Here is a 24,586-nt window from a genome sequence, read left to right on the forward strand (position 1 = left end):
TATTAACTTGGATATCCAATCCATTATGCGAATCGACTAATCCCAAGACGACCATCTGTTTTATAGATGACTTGGAGTCATCATATTTGATCCTCCGTGGTTATAAGGGGATTTATTTCTTCTTGGATTTGAACCTAAAATCTTCCAATACTTTTGACTTTTGAAGCCAAGCTCAAACCGTTATTGGTTGAAATAAATAGGTTTGTTTTGTCTACTTCTGGGATGCCATCTTTGACCACAATTCAGCTCTATTTTATAAATAAAACTATGAATATTAATAAAATAATAATAAAACAAAAAGAACATGACAAGTATATATTTTCAGACGGTTGTAATTTTATGGTTTTTTGTTAGGTTGGTTTTCTATTAAGTTTTGTATAGATAAAGTTGTTTGTGTAGATTGAGAAGATGTTTGTTTGGGAGGGGAAACGAGCGTGTTTTTTAATTTGGAGGGGTAGGTGTGGAATTTTTTTGTTTTTTACAAAAGCCCTCTTAGAAGCTTACTGAATAAACCACTATCTATATTATTAAGTCACTATCAAACAGTCAAGTATAGTTGACCGAGTAAAGTACAAGCTGCTAACGAACAGACCCTTAGGGCCATTTACTAAATACTTATCCGGTAATCACTTACCATGTAGATTGTTGCATACGATACCGTTTTTATGGACTACAATCTTACCCAATAAAATTAGCGAGAGTGTTGACTTTTACCGATAAACTCTTATCGGATAAACGTTCCGCCCGTTAAATTTTGAAAATCTAACATTGTAGAATTTATATTTTGAACTCAAATGTATGTATATAGTTGACGTAACGCAGTTAGTAAATAAAAGTATTCAATAAAATGTTGCGAAATAAAAACGGGGTAGGCCTAAACTTTAAAGAATGCTTTTATGATATTAAAACAAAATACATGGAACATTAATAAAAAAAATCGAAAAAGTCTCTTAAAATAAAAAAAAAAAACGAAAAAGTGCTTTTGAAATCAATCAGAAAAACTTAGAAAATCATTCAGAATGGTGGAATTTGGTTAAAAACACATCGATCGTGTGCCCAAGACATGATCTTGCATCTTGTTCAAAAGACTGATTGCATTTAGAAAAATGTATTTTTGTTTCCCAAATCAGTACAATTGACTTTTCTCAGATTAAATCACGTTGAATTTTCCACCGGATTTTTCAAAGTTTTGTTTTATTGTTAGAACGGTTTCATTCTACTTCGTAGTTTGTGTGCTTAGCGACGGCTTTTGTTATTTCAAATTTTATGTAAATTTGAATATAAATATGAGCTTGAAATATATAATAAATAAACTTCCAAGTAATTGGAACTTAAACTCGAATTTTCATGTTCTTATCGATGATTTTGAGTTATTGAATCAGACTCGTGTCTGTCTCGAGCCTTTAATAACAACACTCATTCAGCTATCAAATCTCGTTCAAGTTGGCACAATTTGGTTTGCGTAATTACAGTTATTGATGCTCCTTTATACTTTGTTTCAGTTCGATGCAACATAAGGATAGTGATTTGTCCCGACCCAGTGGGGAACCCGACTCACCTGACCCGAACGGGGATTCCCCGCTAAAATGGGTCCCGGGGCCGAGGATCCCCGGTAGACTCAAACCAGGGTTGGGCCGGGACCAAGGATCCCCGGTAGACTCAAACTAACGAATATTCTTCATGAAGTCTGACCGAGGACGAGATGTTAATCCTCGTACCCGTTAGGGCCAGGGGCTGTTACTAAAAACCGGGGCCGAGGATTACAAAACTCGCCCCATCCCCACCTCATTGCGATGTCTATTGCAACATTTCATTTTTTTTATGATCATTTGTATTTTCGATCAGTATATAATACTGATAATTCTAGTAGTTGCTGTTTTTGTTTATCTTTATTAGTAAACACTTCAATTTTTTTATTAATTCTAAAACACTTTTACTAAACCATGTGTCTGAAATTTATGTTAAGATTTAAAAGTATTCGAACATGCTTAGAATTATTCAACGTTTTAAATTTTATATCACTACTGAACTACGATTAATACGTTAATAGATGGATGATGAAAAGAATTACCATCTTCATATGCAACAATACATAAATACTTCTCCGTTTATAAAGATAGAGGACACGACATATATCTTGCTCTTATATTCTGTAAAAAGAAACAAAAAGTAGCTTTTTACACGAATCTGTGACATTCTGGTTACAAAAGTATAACGTTGTAAACCACAAGGGTGGTGTCTGATTGGTTTGAGCTTGGCTCCAAAGGTCAAAAATACCAGGGTAATCGCCCTGGGATTAGTCGGCTCGCATAGTGGTTGGATATCGAGGTTAATAAAAAAAAGTTATAACGTTGTCTATTGTAACAAGACCATTCATAACCAAATCAAACGAATGCACTGTATTCCATGTAGAGTAGAGTGCAGGATGAAGGTGCATAAAAAGCACAACGCTCGGCCCAAAGGAGCCTGGACCTAGCTAGCCTTGGCCGAGCTAGCCCTATCCTAGACGACGCCATTTAGTTTGTCTGAGCCAAGCCGAAAAACCGTGGCCGAGACCAAGCCTAAAACCCCAATCCAGCTGGATTTCTTTTCAAAAGTCTAGGTCTAAAAAACATGTGACCTGAAAAATTGTGGACTTTTTTTTTGCACACTCGGAAATAAGTTTGGAAAGCGTGGATCTTTCTAGTATTCAACATATTTTGAACGTATATACATACCTTAACTTTGTTTTTATTAACCTGGATATCCAACCCGCTATGCGAGCTGACTAATCCCAAAGCGACCATCTGTTTTGCAGATAGCCCGGAGTCACCGTATTTGAACCTCCATGGCCACAAGAGAATTTTTATTCCTCCTTGGATTTGAACCTGAGACCTCCTGGTACTTTTGACCTTTGGAATCAAGCTCAAACCAATCAGGCACCACCCTTGTGGTTACCTTAACTCTTTCTTAAAGAGCAAAAACTAAAAAAGTAAACATACTACTCTCGTAAATACCTCTGATTTAAGTCATTTAAAACTTCAACCACCATAAGCATATGAACACACAAAGGACCTTTGGCTTAACGGTATCTGTTAATTCAGTTTACAGTATTTAAATATTATACATAAACATTAAACACAAGGCCAAATGATTAATATAATAAAAACAGAAAAATCCAAAAAGTTAATCAATTAATTAATAAAAAATAAATTAAAAAACATTAAAAATGGAATCAAGTTTAGCAAATTACATGCCAAATCCCAAGCTTATTCTACTCAGTACTCACTAACAAACAAGACAAATTAAAACATCAAAATTATGGGGCTACAAAATGACCATTTTGCCCTCATGTTCAACACCCAAAAACACTTCAACTCTAAACCATATGTTGCCTAAAAGAGACATTATTTGCAGTTTATTTTGCAAAACATGTTTTAAGATTTCGACCCGAGAACAAAACCCGACCCACGGATTAACGAGACGATATCCATAAAAAATTTCACTTAAACCGAGCGATTTGATCAACGTTCCTCTTCAAGATACGGATCTTCGCTTTCTCCAGCTCCGAAATATAGAGAAGCGGTCCCAGCCGCGCCGAAAACGGCTCCAGCCAACCACGAGGTGCTACGGGTGAGCCAACTCGCCTTAGCCATCGCTTCCGCTTCCCGCCTGCTCTTTTCCTCCTCCTCCACCAACAGATCGAACCACCGCTGAGCCATGTACACCTTCACGGCCCCAATCCCTTCCGCCACCACTGCTTTAGGCGGAATCACCAACGGGTTTTGGTCCACGTTCAGTTTTTGCAGCTTATCAAGGCGGCCAAAGGTCATGGGAAGTTCCTGAAGCTGGTTGTTGCTGACATCGAGTTCTTTGAGGTTGGTCAGATCACCAATCGCGTCGGGAAGTTCTGTAAGATCACTGAAATTGCTGCTGAGGTTGAGTACCTCGAGATTCGACAACTTCCCGATGGATTTCGGAAGGCCTCGTAGCTCATTGAAATGTGCATCTAGAAACTGAAGAGATTTCATTTCACCAATGGAAGTAGGGAAGTTTCTCACCTTGTTTAGAGGGATTGCAAGCTTCTTTAGATTCACTAATTCATAACCAATCTTGGTGGGTAGATATGTCAGCTTATTGAAACCAGCATCAAATTCTACCAATGACCTAAAACAACCACTTTTTCAATTATTACAACATTCTTTGTACCATAAAACTCTCATCTCATTTTTCTATCATCAGAAAATCCAACAAACCAAACATGGATTGGAATGAATTTGAAATCCAAAATCCAAATCCCTCAAATCCATTCAGTTCCTTTTTTTAACGTGTACCACCTTTAAATTAATGCGTCCCCCTCCCCAAAGTTGAAAAAAAGTGGTTGCAATCTAGTGAAGGGATAGTGTTGTTGCATGATGCATTACAAGTTGCAAGTTTGAATCCCTCTAACATTTATTGGTATCAGTGACTGAAAAGAAATAAAAAAAAAGAGAAAAAACAATTGTATGTCATTCTTAACTAAACCATGTTCTTTATAATCAATGGCGGATCCAGGAATTTTTTTGAGTGGATGCACCTTTAATATGGATCAAAGGTCCACATAATCATGGTTTGACCTAGGGAGAAAGTCAACGGGATTTGATCTAGGAAAAAATCAATGTGTCAATTTGAGGAATAAAATATTTTTTTCAAATGGAATCGACCTTGATCCTTCAAAATGTCTTAAAAATGAGATAAAAGTGACAAATTTTAAGATGAATTAACATCGGAAAACAAAATAAATCATGAAAAAATAATAATAAAATCAAAATGGGAGAAAAATTAACAAAAAGTTGTCTTGGCACAGTGGTATTGCTTATAATTGTATTTGAGATTATGAATTCAATCCTTCTAAATATATATTTCGTCTTTAATATTTTCAGATATAGCATTGTAGAGCTTTGAGTAAATGCTTTGGGCCAGCCTATAGCCTAAGATTAAAAGATAAAAACTAAACTTTCACCTAAGACCTCTTGTATATAAAGTGACAATCAAACCATCCTATCCATTTTTAATTTATGTTATAGATTTGGTTTCAAAGTATTAAGGGCACCCCACAAAATCAAGCGGGTGCATCTTTCAGACGGCTAAACTTTTTTCTCTTGCTATAAACCATTGAACTGATACACGAAAGACCGTTCAGCTCTTAATAGGTTCGCTCCTTTTTATAACTATATTTGTTCTATTTTATATTATAGTAATTAAGACCAGTCTTCAGCAAACAAGCCATGCAAGTAAACAAGAAAGATACAGTAATAGATAGTTGTGTTTACAAAAATTAAACTAAAAGGAAGTACCTGCATTGACAGATGCTATCAGGCAAGGAAGATAGCTTGTTGCTAGAAACATCTAGAATCTTCAACTTCAGCAAACAGCCGATGGAATCTGGTAATGAACCCAAGATATTGGCAGAAACATTGAGCTCCTCAAGATTCTCGAGTCCAGCAACAGAATCAGGAATGGCCTGTTCCAATGCATCAAGGCTGCTCAATTGGAGAACATATGCACATATAAAAATGCACTTTTTTCACGTTTAATACAATGTTAGACTGGAACAATATCTAAACAGTGCTGAACAGTATTAAGGGTCTGTTTATTATCAGCTTAATGAGTTTAATAAGACTCACAACTTATTCGATCGATTATATATGATTGTTTGGTAGTGGTTTAATGATATAAAAAGTGGCTTATTCGGTAAGCTTTATGCACAAAGCCAAGGTTTTTTTTTTCCAAAACCTGCCTCTCCCAATTAAAAAACATACTCCTTCCATCTATGAAAAAACCCTCCCAAACAAAAACCTTCCCAATCTATACAGAAAGATACTTCCACACACAACTTTACCCATACAGGATTTAGTAAAAAACCAACCAAACGGCTCCTTAAATGGATAAAAATGCTTTTTTTGTTCCAGCAAAATAGGTGAAACAAAAACCTGAGAGCTGAAACAAGGTTATAAATTACTAAACTACTCATGTCAAATTAACACCCCCTCAACCTTTCACAATTTTTTTATCCACCTACCTCACTGTGTGCCGATCTAGTTCTTTTCCATCTACGTACCAAACATTTTGAGAGCGTATTCCATATCCTCATTTATAATGATTGATGGAGTTGTAAGATACAAATTATTCTATAAGAGGTTCCTCTATAATTATTGAAGACCCAAGCATTTTTAAAATGTTCACTTTTTGTTTATTTTGAATAACAAAAAGAAACTGAAACTAAATCAAAGACCAACAAAGTTATATCGATATCCATTTATTGGAGTCACATGTCGGTTAAACTTGGACCTATTCTTCTCAATATATGTTGGAATCTTGCTTCTCTACTCAAAAGGCTCTACTAAACAATAATCTTATGAGGTTCCATGCATAGTCATGATATCAAAATCCACGTCTACCATCTAAAAGGACTCAAAACTCTCTAACATCCATTAAAGGGGCGTGTTTGAATCGCACATAGGCCAAACTTGGACCATTATCCTCTATGAACAAGTCACCTAGTCACTATAAAACTATCTTAAAATAATCACAAATCCATAATTTCTTTTAAGTTCAAATTAGTTCAACCTTACACCAAAAATATCGATGAACTTTTGAACTCCCAATTCATGAAAATCAAACTAGAACCGAATAAAAATAACAATGGCATATAATAATGTATAGTAATCTTGAGGGTCAGCTCAACCGTCAAATAAAGGCTAAAGCTAGTTCGAGCCTACTAAGGGTGACTGGGGATGTTCCGACATCTTCAGACCCCGCAGGGTTACTTCTGAAAGGCACAAGCTTGTCCGGACATACACAGTTAAAGTGAAAAATCCTAGGTGGGTCCCACTTAAATTCTTACCACTATCACCATCACCATTGATGGGGTTACCTCTTTATTTCTCACTCACTAAGAATTTCAATCACAACTGTAAGAATTTATGCATAAACATAGTAAGATATTGCCATTGAAGTTAAGATCAGAAGATGATTAGATGTAGAACATGAAATCCACCCAAAATGTTAAGAAGATGAACATACCTCAAGCTGATTGGAGGCTAGGTTAAGGTAGACCAAAGTATGGAGCTTCCCAAAGGCTTCAGGCAGAAATGGCAATCGTCTCTCTGATAAATCAATCCTTTGGGCACCATTCGACAATGCATCTGTCAGAATCGCAACCACTTCCTCCTTAAAGTCATCAACCGCCGAACCTTGGACGGAGCTTCCTTCGTCAACAACCGGAATCGATTTCCTGCTATTCTTTGCCGTCTCGTAAAGCTTCTCAAGCCTCTTCTCCGCATCACTCAACATTTTATCATACGATTCGTGCATCTGATCCAACGAGATCAGAGCCTTGTGCATCTGCTTCTCCCTCTCTATCGCCTTCTTCTTCTTCTCCTCCTCCGGATCAACCTTATCTGACAACGCGATCTCATCAAGCTGATTCGACATCATCGACTCAATCTCTGCAAGCCTCGCCTTCGCCATGTCCACAGATTCATGGTCAGGACGCTCACCTAGTGTCTTCAGTAGCGATCGTGTCTGAGATACATCGGCAACGGCGGAACGCATGGCGGCCAAAACCTGGGGATCTGTTAGGTGAGGCATTCGTTCAGTTAGTTCGAAATAGGGTTCTGGATTGAACGCCGGCCGAGGTGACATCCGCTGTTGTTCGATGTCGGACTCCGGATGGTTAGGGCGTTTGATGCTGGGGATTCTGGTCATGACGTATGACAGAATCGGGAAATTTTTTGGGTTTGGATCCATTGCAGTGTTGTTCCAGTGTGTGAAAATGGATCAAATCGAGGCAGATTACCAGAGATTGATGAATGTAAGCTCTGATTTTGGGTGCATTTCTCTCGACGAACCGAAGGCGATTATGATGATGATCAACGAGATCGACGATAACCTCAACGGTATTCTGGTTATCTAATGCAATACTCGGGAGAAATTCTTGGAGGGTAATTTCATCTACATTTTTTTTAAGAATAAATTACATTTTTCGTCCCTTAACTTTATAAGTTTTAACACAATTGGTCTCTAGATTTTTTTATTTTAGATTTTTCTCACACATTTTCCAAAAATAATGAATTTCATCCGTCTAATTAACGTTCGTTGTGTTTTCTTGTTAACTCCGGTTAAATCTTAAATGAGAAGACATTTATCTTTTTTCCTTCTTAATATTCCACTAAATATAAGAAATTATATTTAATATTTATATTTATATTTAATTATTCTGACTCAAAATAACTATCAACTCAAAAGTAGAATGGTCAAAACTGATCATTTAACTTCGGGTTTAATTTTTAATTAAACTAGTGTTCGATATTGCGCGTTGTACGGTGATCAAAACTCAATTTAAGAAGAAAAAAAATAAAGTCTCGACTCGAGCGGAAGTGCGATGTATTTGAAAACTCCGGATTGTATTTGTATTTATAACGTTTCATCCAACACTGTAAATCACGATTTTGAGAATACTAACATCAGATAAAAGCACATTATGAAGTCAACACTTTATCTATACTATATTATAAAGCATTTGATAAAAACTTTTAAAAACCATTCTTTATGTATGAAGTATTGTTAATGCATATTACTTAAAATTTAATATTACAAGTAATTGTGCGTAAGTACAACTTATTAAAGCTCGGTTTTTGAATTCATATAACTAATTGCAGATAAACATAATCAAATACAGGATAAACATCTTATTTTAAATATAAAAAATCTAAAATATAATTAAGATAATCATTGAGTTCTAACAGAATCATTATCTTTATAAAAATTATATTGTTAAGTCAAAAATAAATTACTTCGCTATTAGACCTAAATTAGATTATAATAAAATTTTGAATTAAAGAAATTGTACAAAAAACGAGCATTTTTAAATAATTAATTTGATATTAATATCGATATATTTTCTCAAACTTTTATGATATCTTTAAATTTATTTTTATTCAAAAGTAAAAATATTATCTTTCTCAAAACTATATAAACCGTATTATATTAACAGAGACAAAAAAATAAAACGAAACACTTAAATAAAGATATATCTCGCTACATTGCGCAAGTACTCTTCTAGTGTATATATATATACACATGTGTGTGTGATATATATATATATATATATATATATATATAATAGATACTTAAACTACATTTGTTATTATAAGTACCGTAATAATCACAACTTTTGTTAAGAAAAAATATATCATTTGCATTCGTTTTACACAAAAATTTTATCAATTGGTTGATTTTGATTTTAACCACTCTATCACGCTTTTATACATCCATCATCTTCTTCCAAAGTATCTTTTTCTACCAATATGAAAGTTAACCTTCTTTCAAATTTAATAACCAAACCTCATGTTACCAAGTCATCATCATTGATCTCACTTTTATATTTGCACTATAAATTTTACCATTTTATTGGTTTTGATTTCAACTATGGTTATAAATTTCAAATAGTATCATCCACAATAAAACAACTATATGATGCTAACCCCATAATTTGACACAAAGACATTCAATCCACCTTTCGTTCAAATCTTTCAACTCTTAATCAACGTGGGAATACTCAATTCTCATGATGACACCTCAATACCTCAAGGTTTTCCTTTTATATATATAAAGATAAAGATTATGTAATTAACAACACTTAAAATAATTAACAAAAATATTATACGATGCTAAATTGCTAATTGTTCATGTAACATCATCAGCAACACGACAGCAAAATCTCCCTCTCCATCAACTCCAACATCTCCCGAACCCGATCACTCAACTTCGCAACCACGTTTCGGCTTATTCGCTGCTCGAACCCGCAACTTTTGAGCCACGCAACCCCGACGAAGACATCACAACCGCACCATCCCGGTCTACGCTCCATCGCCTTGTATTTAACCTGAACCTGCATTCTTTTTCAAGTGTTTTATAGTTTATATACAACAAAACTCAGAATTATCCACAACGAAACTACAAACTCACATAAAAGTGGTCGCCGAATGGCACATCGCGCAGACACATAGCCTCCGTCACAATCCACCCTTTACCGTCGACAATTGGTGTCTTCTGTTGCGTGCACATGACGTCACCGCCAAAGCTCGACACCCTTCGGTTCAACTTGTAACATAAGCGACGTTCAGCCACGTTAGAACGATCATATACAGGTTCCCAATTCGTCGTGTTGTAATTCAAACAACCCAATTTTCCCATCACTTTCTGCTCCAAGTTCCCTCCTTTAAAGATCTCCATCGTCGACTCAACCTGCAAGTCAAAGACCGATTATCGGTGACTTAAAGTTTACAGATCACCTACGTGCTTAACTGTTTTTCAAGTACTCACACTGAACGGAAGTTCCACCGAGTAAATCTTCGACATTTTTGCATCTTCGAATACCAAATGGGAAGCCACGTCTTCTTGTAGACCCTTTTCGTCGTGTTCGTGTTGATCCTCAAAGTCGTCAGCTTTATCTTGTTCGTGTTGATCCTCAAAGTCGTCGTCGGTTTTCTGATATCCGCTCAACATTCTTGTTCTCCATAACGCCATAATCGTCCTGGTTTGCACACAAAACAGAACACGAGATCGAGAAACCGAATAAAATTATGTTGTCCCTAAATCCCAAATCCCCTTTCAGTGCACCAATCACATGAAGACACATCATCATTTTACTAAAAAATAAATGAACTAAATAAGCTTGTATTAGATAAAAAACGATGACAAGTCGTCACATGATTGGTGGGAACAAGGGGACACGGTATTTGGGGACGATGGATTTCTATTCCAAGAAAACCGCAGCGTTGTTATCGCTATCTTTACCGTCTTGCAGAATTAAACGACACAAATGAATGGAAATAGAAACGGTGTCGGCCCTGTTCGTCTTGAGACTTTGCACCGTGTCGGGCGTCGACACCTCGATCTTTGTGCAGAACCATGACAAGGATCGGACTACCAACGGATGCCAACGACGGAGGAAGCACTTGAATGTCTTCAACATCTTCCCACAGGAACGAAAACTTCGTTTTGTGTCCAAAAAAGTTGGCGTAGAACCCGACAATCCGTGAAGATACAAACAGTCGACCCTAAAAAGAAAAACGAACACAAGATTAGAAACCGTAAGAACTAACCAGTTCGGTTCAGTTGTGCAATTTAGCAGTTCCTAACTTCCCAGGGCGTCCTTTTAGGTCATTTTACATTGTCATCTAGCTTATCCGCTAGTTTTTACCAAACATGACTAGTTTATAAGCTAGTTATAAGCAATCAGCTAGCTTTTCAGCCAACTAAGCTAGTTTTTACCAAACATAACTAATTTATCAACATTCAGTTAGCTTTTCAGCAGCGTTATTAGTATACCTGAAGGGGTAATTTTCTTTTGAGAGAGCACGAGAAATCGTTGATGAGGAACTCCTCCGGTGGCAAGCTAAAAAGCTTTTGAAATGTCGAGTTCCGATGAGGGGACTTCACGTGGAGCTGTCGAGTAGTTAACGTTATTAGATCGACATGTTCTTCAAACTTAGAAACACGCAAAACAACCGTACCTTTTTCCCCGCTTCTTTCTCAACTTTCGTCAAGTACTCTTTGATCGTTTCAACTCCGTTGGTATTATCCAAGAAAATTCTTAAATGCAACTTCGACTGAAAAGACTGCGCAAGTTTTCCATCGAGAGGGACCCACATGTCCGCCAATTCCGCCGCCGTATGTCTCAAGAATCTAATCTCGGAGTGCCCGAGTGATGTCGGTTGACCAAAAGGACCATCGAAGTCGAAAACCTCAACATCCAACAATGATGGCGGTTCTTCTGAAGCATCAAACTCGAGTATCTCTACGAAATTCACCAAATGATCGGTATCAAGTTCTAAAATCAAACCAAACAAACCCAACAAGTCCCGCCCGGAGGTGGGGTCTGGGGAGGAGGATGTAAGCAAACCTGACCTCTACCTCGAAGAGTACCAAGCTCCAAGAATCACGAAAAACGAGCTAAAATCGTAAGAGAAATGCAAACGCTCACCGTTCCATCGAGGATCGAGCGTTTGAAGCTTGACGGAGCTCGTTCTTGTCTTTCCGTTGCATGTCAAAACTACGTACGGATCTGAGAAACCCGATGAATCCAATGGAGCCAAGTTGGTTCCCTCGATGAGCGCTACAGTAAGCACCCACCCTTCACCTTGAGCTTTGACACCATGATCATTTCCTGTCAACAATCACAGTCGATTAGCCGAATGCAAGGTCCATTCTCGGAATTCGCTCTATCCATGGAAAAAACATGTGTATTGTGTACATATACACACATGTTTACGTATACGACACTTGTTTTTATAAGGCATTTTTTTTCAAATAATGTCATATAAAAAGACTAAGAGGACGTTTTCATTTCAAAATTGTACTAAAATACTTGTTAAGACGCTCAAAAGCATCCTATGAACTTATTGTAACCCATTTATAAGGACGGATATAAAATTAAGTCCAGTTAAGCAGTCTATTAAGACACTTAGACATGATAATGCATCAAATAAAACCGATTTGTTGTACCATGTATATAAAGAACCGAACTGGACATTACGAAAGAAGTTCACCTCTACGCAGTCTAGCTTGAACGAAATGCGAAACCATGATAGAAACGCGCTCCAAGTTGAAGAAAATGATCCCACACGTAACGAGTTCACCAAAACTATCCGGCAATTCAAGACCGTTAAACTCCAAACCCTGAATCCGCGGTGGCTCGCAGAGCAAGATGTGAACAACGGTATAAAGAACCATAAACACGGTCGAAATCACCATGAAGTTACAAAAATATTCGACGGCTAACTCCCAATCCGACTGGTGCTCGTTCTGCAGGCTCGCCAACGCGTGATCTTTATCTAATCCGGCCGACGGGTTTGCCAATTTGAATCTTTCGGCCAGCAATGCCGAAAACTGGTCAAAACTCTCTTTCAATCCTTGCTTAGCTCCCCCTTCGATCATACCCTTCATCATCGTACTCTGATTGAAATGAACCCGCCAAGAAACTATAATCCGCGATGTTTCATCTCCTCCGAGCTCGGGAACTCGAGTTATCTTATACAATAGTTCAACTCGAAAGGTATTTCCATATGGAACATCAGGTGTATTCACTCTTACAAAAACCGCATATTCGATCCCGCTTGCTCTAACGTAAGTCTGTTCTTCTGTAACTTTCGAAGCCTTGACCAACTTCGATGCTGCCTTCGTATAAGTAACGGTTCGCGTTAACGACGACATCTTATCGGATTCCCATGTCCACGGACCCTCGTGAACATCCGTTGTACCCTGAATCGCTGCTAAATCTTTCCGAAACTGCGAATCCGGAGCAAATATGAAATGGTTGAGATCTTTGGGAGGTATTACGTAAGTTTCGTCAATAAGAACACCTCCTTGGAGATTTTCCGGCGTTTCCCTTCCTTCGTCTGTGGATTCCATGGTTTCCATGGAATCTTCAAAGGAAGTAGTGAAGGCAGGTTCTTCGGTTGACTCACCATTGTCGGATGAATTCATGGCGGAATCGTCGTGTTTACTGAAAAGCTTTTCGACAATGGATTTCATCATCTTTCGTGGTGATTTTGAGCTGTTGGAATCGTGTGACGGGCTGTGTTTGCTGTCACATTCGTCGTTGCTGTTATCGGTGATGTTGGATTGCAAGTCGAATGGGTAATCGTTGGATACGTCTTGGCCTCTTCCGTGCAGAGAAAGAGCGACAAGAATCTTCCCTGAAATCATCCCATCATTCAACAACATTCAACAGAAAGGGAATCATTATCAACAGCATTGAAGGGTTGAAAAAGATCAAATAGAACAGCTTGATATCATTTTTTTTATTAACCTGCATATCCAATCCGCTATGCGAGCCGACTAATCCTAGGGCGACCACCTGCCAGGGCCGGTCCTGTCCACGTGGAGCCCGTGCGGCCGCACTGGAAATCAAAGCCTAAAGGCATCAAGTTGTCATTTATTACTAGTTTGGGGTTTAATAATTTGGGAATTTGACAACTGAGTTTTAACTATAAAAACAGACCCAAGGTCTAGTAGCGATGAATACTGAACGCACATCGTTGAAAAAAGTTGGAAAAGTTTTTGTTTGTATAAAGTTGTCTGTATTAATTAATCTATTTGTATAAGTTGGAAAAGTTTTTGTTTATGAGAGTTTTTTCAAAGATGTAAGGATCGTTTTTTTAGTTGGAATTGATATGTTTGAAAAAAAAACTTGGCTTTTTATATAAAACTCCCCCTAAAAGCTTATTGGATAAGTCACTTTCTATATCATAAAGCCAAAACAAAACAATCATGCATAGTTGAGCGAATAAGCTACTAGTTTCATTAAACTTATTAAGCTACAGATAGGCTCTTAGCCTTTGATCGTTAGACTTGTAACTTTTGATTTTTACTTTTTGCTTACTATGAGAATGATTTGGATGTAATTTACTATTATAGTTAAACACTAATTATAGTTTTCATTGTCTTTCAAGTCCAATATATTGAAATAAAATTTCTATTTTGCAAATTTCAATTTGAAAAAAGAAAAACTGAAAAAGAAGGAAGCACGATCTTAATCTAAGATTTATCTTTTTATCATTTTATATTTTGTATTCCGGGTTTTGGTTTTTATGTCTCCCCTTGTATTTTTTATTATAATTAATAAAAATCAACATGGAGATGAGATACTTAACTTGAAAAGATTATAAACGCTTTAAAAAATCGCATGTTTTGTTGTTTCATTGGTTTATAAAAATAAGGTTAGGGGTAATTTTTATTATTTTCGTACAGGACATCAAAAATCTTAAAACCGGCACTATCACCTGTCTTACAGATACCCCAGAGTCACCGCATTTTAAACCTCCATATTTTTATTTCTCCTTAAATTTAAACATGATACTTTTGACTTTTGAAATCAAGCTCAAACCAACCCGACTCCATCCTTGTGTTACAACTTGATATCATTAGAATCACAATAGATTACTATGACTGAATCATAAAGCTTGATGCTTGACCACGCCACGTTGGTTTTGGTTCGATAAATCTTGATGCAAGAAAACAAAGAGAAAGGAGTGAAATACTGACCACATTCTTGATTGATTGATTTTTTGGACTTATGGGTTTCAATGGAAAACCAGGTGGGTGGCAAATGATGATTCTCTTCAGCAGCAACAGACCACAAAGGGATCCGAACCCGACCCACCAAATTCCTAGAACCATTCTTCAAGAAACCAATACCTTCATGATGATGATGATGATGAACAGACACAGTAAGTTGATCGTCTAACGAATGAACCCTGAATGCAAATTCTTCATTCCAAATTGGGGTTTTCGTGTTCTTCAAAACCCTAGTTCTTGATTTGGACTTTCCGACTCTGAGTTTTACGAACGATTCGTCGACTTCCCAATTCTTGCCTTCTAAAACGTAGACGTAGAGCCTCATTATGTGATGGAAAAGATGAAGATTTTGTGGTGAAACTGTGAGGGTTTGATGAAATGTGAAATGGGTTTTGTCTTTGTGGAAGATTGGAATGGAGGATAACGATGATGGTGGTGTTGGTGCGGTGGATGACGGTGGAGATGGGGATGAAGACGGCCATGGAAAGAGGAAACGTGGCGTGAGGTGTGTAGTAACACGAGGAATGTCGAGAATGGCGGTTTTGTCAGCTCACATGTTCTTACTTTCGAGTAATATTTTCAATTTTCATCCCTCTGGTTTAAAAAATAGTATTTAACCCCTATGATTTGTAAGTTATTCTTATTTTCATTTATGTGCTAATTATAGAAGGGAAACAGTAAATAAGTGCAAACCATAAGGACTAAAACAATAATAAATTGTAAATTATAAGAAAATTACAACAAAATATAAATTAAAAGAACGAAAACTGTAATTTCTAAACCATCAGGGTGGTGTCTGATCGGTATAAGTTCAGTTTTCTTCCTGCATGTGTTTGTTCGAGGGACTGGAGATTAATAGGTTCGAGGGAGACAAAGATCGAAAGAAAACCTTGAAAAAGAAAGAAGGGATAAAACTCATCCAAACCGTTGGATCGAGAAGATCTGACGGATGTGATTAAAAAGGTGATTGTAATCACCTTTCTTCAAAATACAAATATTCCTCTTAATTTTTAAATCGAAAATTAACGAAATACAAAATAATGAGTAGTCTTATTTTGATTAAATTTACAATGTTTAAATGATAAAAATATTAAAATTAAAATTGGAGTGTTGTAATAGAATTCAATGATGTTATAATAAAGTAATTTTGAAAGTACAATGTTATAATAGAAAATGTCATATCAGCACTATATGACATATGGACAGCCTATGTGGACAATGAGGTAACAAAGAAACCTGGTATAATGGATAAATTTTATTTAAAATGTTACCCAATGATATAACAATTAGATTTTTTAAAGTACGATACCCTAATAAAAAAATATTTTAAAAATACATTGTTGTAATAAGAAAACCTGAAAGTATAATGCTATAATAAGGAAATTTGTAAAAGTAGATTGTTATTTCACGCATTTTTCCTTTATATTTATATTGAACTTTGGAAAAACTGTAACTCATAACTCAAAGCAAGATGATTTTTTTGAATTTATTTATCATTGCATTTTCGGTTTATCATAATAATTTTTCTTCGGCGTGCAACTCAGTTGGCAAAAAGGTCTTGCGATTTTGTCTAAATACAATATAGATCTTGGGTTCGATCTCAGACCCCCTGCTAACTCAGCTGCTGAGTGAGCTAAAAAATAACACTTTATATTGTTGTACTTGGAGACAGATTTTGTATAAACCAGTTGGAGTTGTCAAAAATCAACATTTTCTGTAAATTTTAATATTTTTTTGGTGGTAACAAACTTACAATTACAAATAGAAGGCCAAATTGCATGAAAAAATAGCGTATTTAACTTGATTTTTAATTTTGGTAACGTACTTTTAAAACTTCCATTTGGTACTTAAGATGTAAGTTTTAAACATTTAAGTACTCGGGTAACCGGTTGAAAACTAATTTTAGATTAAAAAAAACTAAATTTTGATTGAAAAAACTAACCACTTTAGCAAATAATATTGAGTTAGATATCACATCATTCGTCGCATCAGCATCATAATCAGTTAATGCTTCAACCGAATTTCCAGATACTTAAATATAAAATAATGTTACTCAAAATAAAAATTAAGTTAAACTAAACTACTTTTTCATGCAATTTATTTAAATATGGGGCTTGAATATAAATGAAATATCAATGGGCCATTGTTATTCAGGAGGAAGCCCAGCCCACATATAAAATATTCAGGTGGGTTAGAATTATTCTCTCCATTTTCCGGTGACGGAGCGTCTTGGGTGACTGAAACCGAACGACTTGAGTCGTAAAACATGCTACAACTCCGGCGTTCATGATGCAGTATCCGTCGTCGACGAGGATGATTCCGACGTCGCTTCTTCTTACTCCGCAATGGCCTCAGCCGCAGAGTGAGGAACTTCTTCTCGCCATTGAAGAGTCCGATTTTGAAGACAAGGTCCGTATATACTTGGTTCCAACTGATTGATTGTGTAAATCGCAATTTTCTGCTACTAAATTTGTTTGTATTCAATTTCATCATTTGCTATGGCCTATTATAGATGATTTTAGAAACTTTTTTTCTTCTAATTATTGGTCCGTATGAATCGATTACGTGATATGATTTCATATCGATGTATAATATTGGTTCAATTTCATACTATGAAAACCTAAATTTGTATATTTTGAACTGATTTTAAATTTGACATTGAATTTCTAGTTCATATGACGAATATGGATCTAATTGAAGCTAAATCTGGTATATCAAAATTCAAATCATCTGGATCTTTAACCAGGTTCCGATTTCATTAAGCTAAATCTGGTATTCCAGTATCAACCAGATGTTGTTCCTGGATCACATGGTTTTCTGTACTTAACAAGTTAAGTTCAAACGCCTGAAGTATCAATTTGTTAGATTTTTTCCTTAGTTTCTATAATTAGGTTACATTCCTACATAGAAATATGTTTGTTGCAATTGCATATGTTATATGTCTTTATTTTGTCTAAGATCCCTGTAGCAAAAACTGAGTGAATTTGCAGAGTATTAAGTAACATTGCAGTATAACTACTACATAATTTTAGTGTGATTGTTGAAGTATGGTCTCATTAACCATGTTTGTTCTTGGAGTTGCTTTATATGGTGTACCAAAATAGGTGGAATGATGAAATTTAAATGAAGAGATTTGGAAAAGTTTCCTTCTTTTGAAACTCTGCGATCATGTTTGATATTCGCTTAAGTTTCCAAAAGTGGCATCCACGATCCGTTCACTGAAGACACAATCATGTTTTTTACTTGCCGAACTTTTTGTTTCCCAAAAATGGGCATTCGCGATCTAGTAGTTTACAGAATCGCTATCCTGTTCTGCCTATTTGCAGAAGCAGTTTTTTCGCGGGAAATTAATTACTAATTGATTTTTTAGCCTCCAAAAATGGTTCCAATGGCACCTATATGTCTCCCTTAACATCATATTTTAAGGGTATGAATATACACTCAAAATGAAGATTCTCATGATGTTCATGGATGATATTATGTGCACAGAATAAAATTCTATGTTGAGGTGATTCCTGGGTAGAATTTAGTCCGGAAACCATTGGTGTAAATAGTGGGGGCTAATAATTCCTTAAGGATGGTGATTCTCAATTTCTCACGTACTTAAGATCTTTGTTCTTATCCATATATCCTTCGATTATTACCCTATTTCTAAAATCTAACGACATACTTATTACATTGAAGTTTTAATCTAAACGCCTCTCCATGGGTAGAAGACATGTATGCGTCCATCTTACATCCCAAAACTGACATCCAGCTGGGATATAGTGGGCTCGTCGGTTTCGTTTATTGAAGTTCAATTCAACTACAAACCAACATGCCAATTGTCAGATACCAAGCCTCAGTATCCATTGAAAAATACTGATGAAGCACTTGATATTTATTAGGCTCTGTTGGTTTTAGTTACTTGAATTACTTTATATGGTGTCTTCAGAAATAACAATGTGATCTTAGTTCTTACTTGTATTATGCAAGTAGAAAAGGAGACGAGACTTTCCAAAAATGGAAAAAGAGGTTCATTTTATCTTTCAAACGATTTGTTCTTGTATGTAGGAAATAGAAATACTGAAATACGTTCGTTTTGCAGTGCAATGAGATTAGGAAGATAAATAGCAACCAAATCGTGATAGGGAAAACCATGGTTGATAACGATAAAGAAGACTTCGACAATGCTGCAGATGCTGACAATGCCGACAATGCAGTAAGAGTCCGAAGGCGATGAGTTTGAGCAGGAAACCGGTTAGTTTTCACACCTTTTATTGTTCCATCTCTTAGCCGTTGTCCATAGATATAGCAAGCCATAATCTTTGTAACTACCGTATAACACTCAAAACGTTGCCGAACGTAGGTCATGCTTGAGGGTGTACCAATGTCGGACGTTGAACAAGGCCCTAAAAGTATTTGGGGCCAACTTATACATGTTTTAGCTTTTAGCCCAATTATAATGTTAATTTTTGGAGTATATAATATTTATATACAACAAATACTTACACACACTCCTCACATTTGGTGAGGTTTGAACCCTTCAATCCCGAAAAAGCAAAAATGAATGACCAAACCCGACCCAATTTCTATGACTAACCAGGAGTTGGGATCTACCAGTAACCTCAGGTATTGTTGGGCCAAGAAGAAGTAAAGTCTGGATTAACGAATGTGAACAAATGGATGAACGGAACCAAACCATGATTAAGGCGATCGTTATCATCATAATGTATTGAAAGATATCCGAGAGCTGAAGAAGCACATTACATACGGTAAAGGTAAGTTAGTGTAGCAAGAATAAAGCGGAAAAAAAGGTGACGTTGATGATGGAGTGGGAAGGCGTAAAAAAATGGTATTCGTCACCCCATGAAAGCGCCCCCATAGCACCGGTCTCATTGTCATGAGAAAGGTAAATTGTGCACACATCCCAGTGGCTGAGCGGATTAGAAACAAATTAACCGAATACAAATTCTCATTCAGTTAACCGAACCATTTCACACGAAAACCGAATAATCCAAATTGTGTTTAGTTCAGATGGATTATTCGGTTTCAGTTATTTTTGACACCCGACACATAAAGAAAAGGGAATTTCCCTTAAACTTATTTTATCGTATATTTGACGTTTGATACCTTTTTTTTTTTCTTATTCCAAATATTGGGAATAGAAGGTGGGAATGGGGAAGGTTGGAAAAGTTACGTAAAGCCCACACACAAATCTCCATAGTTGTATTTTGGGTAACCTAACGTTCTTTTTTAACAATATTCCCCTTAGCTTTTTCTCTTGAAAATGGTCCCAAATCAACCAACCATTTTAAATGAATGAGAATATGATGCTTGATTTGTTAAATGAGAATGGGAACGTTGGAAAAACGGAAATTGGCATTTTCATTGCATTCTTGATGTTTATAACGTTTTCAACGTATTCTCTAATAGTTTTTTTTAAAGCAGAGAATTAAGGGTATCGTCAAGAGAACCAGGTACGTTATATTTTCTTTAACCTATTTTAGAGGAAAGTTTAACATAGTTGTTGTATGAGAAAAGTAATTTACTTTAACTTGGTTCTTATTTTGGTACATAAGATGTAAAGTTTTAAACGTTTAAGTATCCGGATAACCGGTTACCATGTTGATGTGGCGAATAATGTAGTATTCAACTCGGTATTATTTGCTATTCAATCCGATTTCATATCATCACTCTCTACATTAGTATGGTAATCGGTTAATGCTTTAACCGGGTACCTAAATGTTTAAAGCTTTACATCTTAGGTACCAAAATGTAAGTTTTGAAAGTACGTTACACGAAATAGGAATCAAGTTAAAGTACGTAATTTTTTCATGCAATTTGCCCTTTTATTTTTCTTATTTTAGAGGAAATTTTAGCACAGCTGTTGAAGCAAACTTTTTCGAAATTTCTAAAATAGCATAGTTGTTGGAAATGCTAAAAAAAATTGAAATCTTTATAATGAATTATATTCGACTCTGAAGGATTCTTTGTTTTAGAGATTTTATGAATTTTGTTATTAAAAGTATTCAATAATATTCTTCTCACATTCATCAACATCAAAACTTCATTTTAAATTTCAATAAAAGGCTACTCTGATTTCATTTTGCATCTTCATCAGTTCTTTCGAAATGGACATCTCAAAAAAAATTGGTTCAACAGATTTTCCAAAAGCTTTTTCAAAATCAAGAAAGTAAGAAAATAAGGTGACATTCTCCAAATTTGGGAAAATTTCCAAAAATAATTACCTATGAAAAAATATATTTTTTATTTTTGATTTCAATGAGAATCCTTTAAATTAAATATACACGAGAAAGAAATAATATTTTAAAAAATATTTAAATATTTTAATAATATAATTCACATTGTAATCTTTAAATTACAAAAACCATTGAAAATAAGTACAATTTTTTTTGGAGAATTTAACTTTGATTCTCTATTTTTAGAGAACTTGTTAGAGATTCTCTTACCTTTTAAGAAATCTTTACATGAATAAAAAAATCATTTATTCTCTCACCTCAAGTTTTTCTCTTGACCTATCAAAGGGTTTTGGTCCAGCGGTATCGTAGTCTTTGACCTTTTAGGAGGTCAGAGGTTTAAACCTCACCATAGATGAGAAGGGTGTGTGAGTTTATTTGTTGTATTTGCCGTATATAAATATTATATACTTCAAAAAAAAGTTTTTCTATCGACTTTTTTGTTTTAAAGAACAATATAAAAGATATGTTGAAATAAAATAGAGAATAAAATCTTCATTTTCTCAACTTTTGATAATCTCTTAACGACGATCTTCGTTTATATGAGAAATGATAGGTAAACACCGGATCAAAATCACCAATTTCCTTGCATCGGCAAAGGTTTTGCAATCAATAGTAGAGAACTCAATAAGAACTCAAAAATTCTAAAACTTGACGTACTTGGTAAAGGTAAGGGTTTTGTTACGTATTTCACTACACTTCAAAACTTGCACGTTACAGAGACTCCTTAATTTTGATGAAAACTTGAACTCTTTAACATTTAGGACGCTCGACACCATCGAAAACCCAGACACCATTGAACCAATAACCACCATTGAACCAATAACCTTTCAGTTAAAAGTTGGAGTAGCTCTAAAATAACAATGGTTTCACGACATCAATTTATGATGGCCATGGTAAATGATGACGATAAATTCTGGACAATGGATGGTTGGGGGCAAATAACGCCAAAAATACAGATCCTTACGTCGTTTCTCTTTAATCTTTAACAAAATCCCATTTTTTTTTTGCCCGTAAGTTGGAGTTTTTAACAGGCAAAATAACGTTTTTACATATTCTTAGAGATGTCGTGATTGTTTGTTACCTGTCAATGATTTGATTTTCATCTTCATAAATTTCAGAGCCTAAACGACTCATTTATGTATACCCTTAAATGAGATTCTAATTAAATCCATGTACAATCATGGAATTAAACAAATCTAATTTAAGATTATATACCCTAAATATCTCAATCACTATTCCCCTTCCCTACCCCTAAACTACCCCTCAACGGAACCCTAATAGTTGCCATTCTAACATCGGTGAATGGTGAGAATCCGTTAAAATTCATCAAATCGATCTTCAGATTGTCTTGAATCAATTGAATGCCAGTTTAGGATTTAACATCATCACTTGCGTAATCAGATGAAACTCGAATTTGGGAACCAAAATTTATCAGAATATTCAAGTATGGTAATTGTTTATGTTCATCTAATACCTAATGGTTTCTTGCTCTTCTATTGTTTGGAATTCCATCGACGAACAAGGTAATTCTACCTAGGGATTGTATCTTGACGGAGTCGGAACGCCAACGGTGGATTCTCACGGCAAGATTTAGCGACAGGATACCGACGGAGCTTTTGGAATGAGGAACCAACCGCTTGATGTTGCTCCGTTCCTTTTCGGACGGCGGAATTGGCTGACACCGGATACGGCGGAGGTTTTGCGGCTGAAAATTCCACGAGCGATTCATACGACGGAACAGGAGAGATCGTCTTCAACGATTTCACCGGAAAAAGAACGGCTCTGATCTTCGCGTCTGGAGAAACTCGATCGTACTCCTGGATGACGGCGGCGAGATCTTCATCGCAGGTAACGGACACTAACACGTCCAGATCTTCCGACGGCAGTTTACACTTCAAATTCACTGATAATCCACACGCTTCCCAAAACTTAACGATCAACTCCGCGTGCGAGATAGAACGGTCCACGGCGAGAACCCTGGTGTAACCGCCGACGTATCGGAGTTTGCCGTCGATCTGACGTGGCATAATCTTTCCACCATAGCTGTACAGAAACTTGATGATTGCCGGTGACGGTTTGCTGTCGTTATTCGTTATGCGAGTCATGGTTGATATGGAAGAGAGTAGAAGATGCTAGAAGAATTGCAGGGCGGTCTTTAGGGGTTAAAGGGAGCCTTTTGAGTTTTATTTATAGGGCAGAGGGGTTCTTCGTTTAAAAGACGCGTGAATCGCATAAATGGTCCCTCAACTATGTTTTAGTATCCGTTTTAGGTCCCTACACTTTTTATTTTGATAGATGATCACTAAATGAAAAATAGTTAGCAAGTTGGTCATACAGTCCAGCAAATAATACCGAGTCTGATACCACATCACTCGCCACATCAACATGATAACTGATTAATGCTTCAACTGGTTACTCGGGTATTCAAATGTTTAAAACTTTACATCTTATGTATCAAAATAGAAGTTTTGAAGGTACGTTATCTAAAACAGGAATCAAGTTAAAGTACATTATTTTTTTCATACAATTTGCTATTAACTGAAATCCCCAAGTCCCCATAACGTTTATGAATTTCAGCTCGTAATTTTTTTGATTCTTCTAACCTACAGAGTTTTGTTTAGCTGGATAACACAAAGCATAGATTTAGTGGAATTAAAAAAACAAACTACAAAGGGTAAATCAGAGTTGGTTATTTAACACAGTTTATTTAGAACAATAAAACAAACAATAATTCAGCTTAATTCATATAGACAATTTAATTAATACAACCACCTTAATTTATACAAAGTTTAATTGCAATCTTTTTACAAACCATTAGTAGAAAAATAGAAATCTGATGGACGATAATTGTAGATGAATAAATAGTGTAGGGACTATTTCAGTAAATAATCGAAATAGACTTCGCACGCAATAAACGACGAAAGCTATTTTTTCTCTAATTTCCAGGAAATAAAAAATATTCGAATATTCGTTTGTTACATTTTCATATCCCAAAAGACTTTGAATAAAATATATGCCTTTCAAGTTTCAAATATTAAGAAAGAATGGTATTGTCAAATATTTATAATATATTATAAAGTATTTGATAAAAAAATTTAAAAACCATTTTTTATGTATGAAGTACTGTTTATTAATGCATATTATTTAAAATTCAAGATTGCAAGTAGATTGTGCGTAAGTACAACTTATTAGAGCTTCATATCTGAATTCGTCTAACTAACTGCAGATAAACATAATCA

The 24,586-nt window shown here is 35.7% G+C and overlaps 4 protein-coding genes across 13 annotated transcripts; 1 reads left to right on the forward strand and 3 right to left on the reverse strand.

Annotated features, from left to right (window-relative positions):
* Positions 1–3,503: 3,503 nt before the first annotated feature.
* LOC112513979 (plant intracellular Ras-group-related LRR protein 9-like) lies at positions 3,504–7,770 on the reverse strand. The gene is made up of 3 exons (XM_025120228.1): positions 7,045–7,770; positions 5,316–5,482; positions 3,504–4,146 (listed from the first exon to the last, which is right to left on the reverse strand). The coding sequence occupies exons 1-3, from the start codon at positions 7,768–7,770 to the stop codon at positions 3,504–3,506; spliced, it is 1,536 nt and encodes a 511-aa protein (XP_024975996.1).
* A 1,845-nt stretch (positions 7,771–9,615) lies between these two features.
* Positions 9,616–15,534, reverse strand: LOC112514065 (C2 and GRAM domain-containing protein At5g50170). Of its 2 annotated transcripts, none has more exons than XM_025120377.1 (9): positions 15,073–15,534; positions 12,576–13,724; positions 12,011–12,193; positions 11,541–11,824; positions 11,356–11,472; positions 10,822–11,084; positions 10,348–10,558; positions 9,991–10,269; positions 9,616–9,913 (listed from the first exon to the last, which is right to left on the reverse strand). In XM_025120377.1, the coding sequence occupies exons 1-9, from the start codon at positions 15,428–15,430 to the stop codon at positions 9,722–9,724; spliced, it is 3,036 nt and encodes a 1,011-aa protein (XP_024976145.1). In that variant the 5' UTR covers positions 15,431–15,534; the 3' UTR covers positions 9,616–9,721. The 2 variants fall into 2 exon arrangements, with proteins under 2 accessions (XP_024976145.1, XP_024976146.1); XM_025120378.1 differs by having other exon boundaries at positions 9,823–9,920.
* A 1,800-nt stretch (positions 15,535–17,334) lies between these two features.
* On the forward strand, positions 17,335–22,954 carry LOC112514018. Of its 9 annotated transcripts, XR_003069394.1 has the most exons (6): positions 17,335–17,514; positions 19,193–19,344; positions 19,708–19,865; positions 20,536–20,564; positions 21,901–22,013; positions 22,871–22,954. XR_003069394.1 is itself a non-coding variant. In XM_025120299.1 (4 exons), exons 1-2 carry the CDS (start codon positions 17,392–17,394, stop codon positions 19,325–19,327), a joined length of 258 nt encoding a protein of 85 aa, XP_024976067.1. In that variant the 5' UTR covers positions 17,335–17,391; the 3' UTR covers positions 19,328–19,344; positions 20,536–20,564; positions 22,871–22,954. The 9 variants fall into 9 exon arrangements, 5 of the variants coding, with proteins under 5 accessions (XP_024976067.1, XP_024976065.1, XP_024976064.1 ...); XR_003069395.1 differs by lacking the exon at positions 21,901–22,013; XR_003069396.1 differs by lacking the exon at positions 19,708–19,865.
* On the reverse strand, positions 22,691–23,685 carry LOC112514017. Its single transcript, XM_025120295.1, has one exon. It carries the CDS (start codon positions 23,450–23,452, stop codon positions 22,877–22,879), a length of 576 nt encoding a protein of 191 aa, XP_024976063.1. The 5' UTR covers positions 23,453–23,685; the 3' UTR covers positions 22,691–22,876.
* Between the last annotated feature and the right edge of the window lie 901 nt (positions 23,686–24,586).

Source organism: Cynara cardunculus (assembly GCF_001531365.2).
Source record: "Cynara cardunculus var. scolymus isolate 2C chromosome LG 6, CcrdV1, whole genome shotgun sequence".
In the NCBI taxonomy this organism is placed as follows: domain Eukaryota; kingdom Viridiplantae; phylum Streptophyta; class Magnoliopsida; order Asterales; family Asteraceae; genus Cynara; species Cynara cardunculus.

Bases quoted from the DNA above. Each gene is read 5' to 3' on its own strand.
- LOC112513979 (XM_025120228.1), bottom strand. From the start codon at position 7,770: ATGGATCCAAACCCAAAAAATTTCCCGATTCTGTCATACGTCATGACC. The intron at 5,483-7,044 runs GTATGTTCATCT...GCATTGGAACAG, and splicing joins TAGCCTCCAATCAGCTTGAG to GCCATTCCTGATTCTGTTGC. The intron at 4,147-5,315 runs GTACTTCCTTTT...TGGTTGTTTTAG, and splicing joins GATAGCATCTGTCAATGCAG to GTCATTGGTAGAATTTGATG.
- LOC112514065 (XM_025120377.1), bottom strand. From the start codon at position 15,430: ATGAGGCTCTACGTCTACGTTTTAGAAGGCAAGAATTGGGAAGTCGAC. The intron at 11,473-11,540 runs GTACGGTTGTTT...ACTACTCGACAG, and splicing joins AGAAAGAAGCGGGGAAAAAG to CTCCACGTGAAGTCCCCTCA. The intron at 10,270-10,347 runs GTGAGTACTTGA...TTTGACTTGCAG, and splicing joins CGGTGGAACTTCCGTTCAGT to GTTGAGTCGACGATGGAGAT.
- LOC112514018 (XM_025120299.1), top strand. From the start codon at position 17,392: ATGATGCAGTATCCGTCGTCGACGAGGATGATTCCGACGTCGCTTCTT. The intron at 17,515-19,192 runs GTCCGTATATAC...TTCGTTTTGCAG, and splicing joins AGTCCGATTTTGAAGACAAG to TGCAATGAGATTAGGAAGAT.
- LOC112514017 (XM_025120295.1), bottom strand. From the start codon at position 23,452: ATGACTCGCATAACGAATAACGACAGCAAACCGTCACCGGCAATCATC.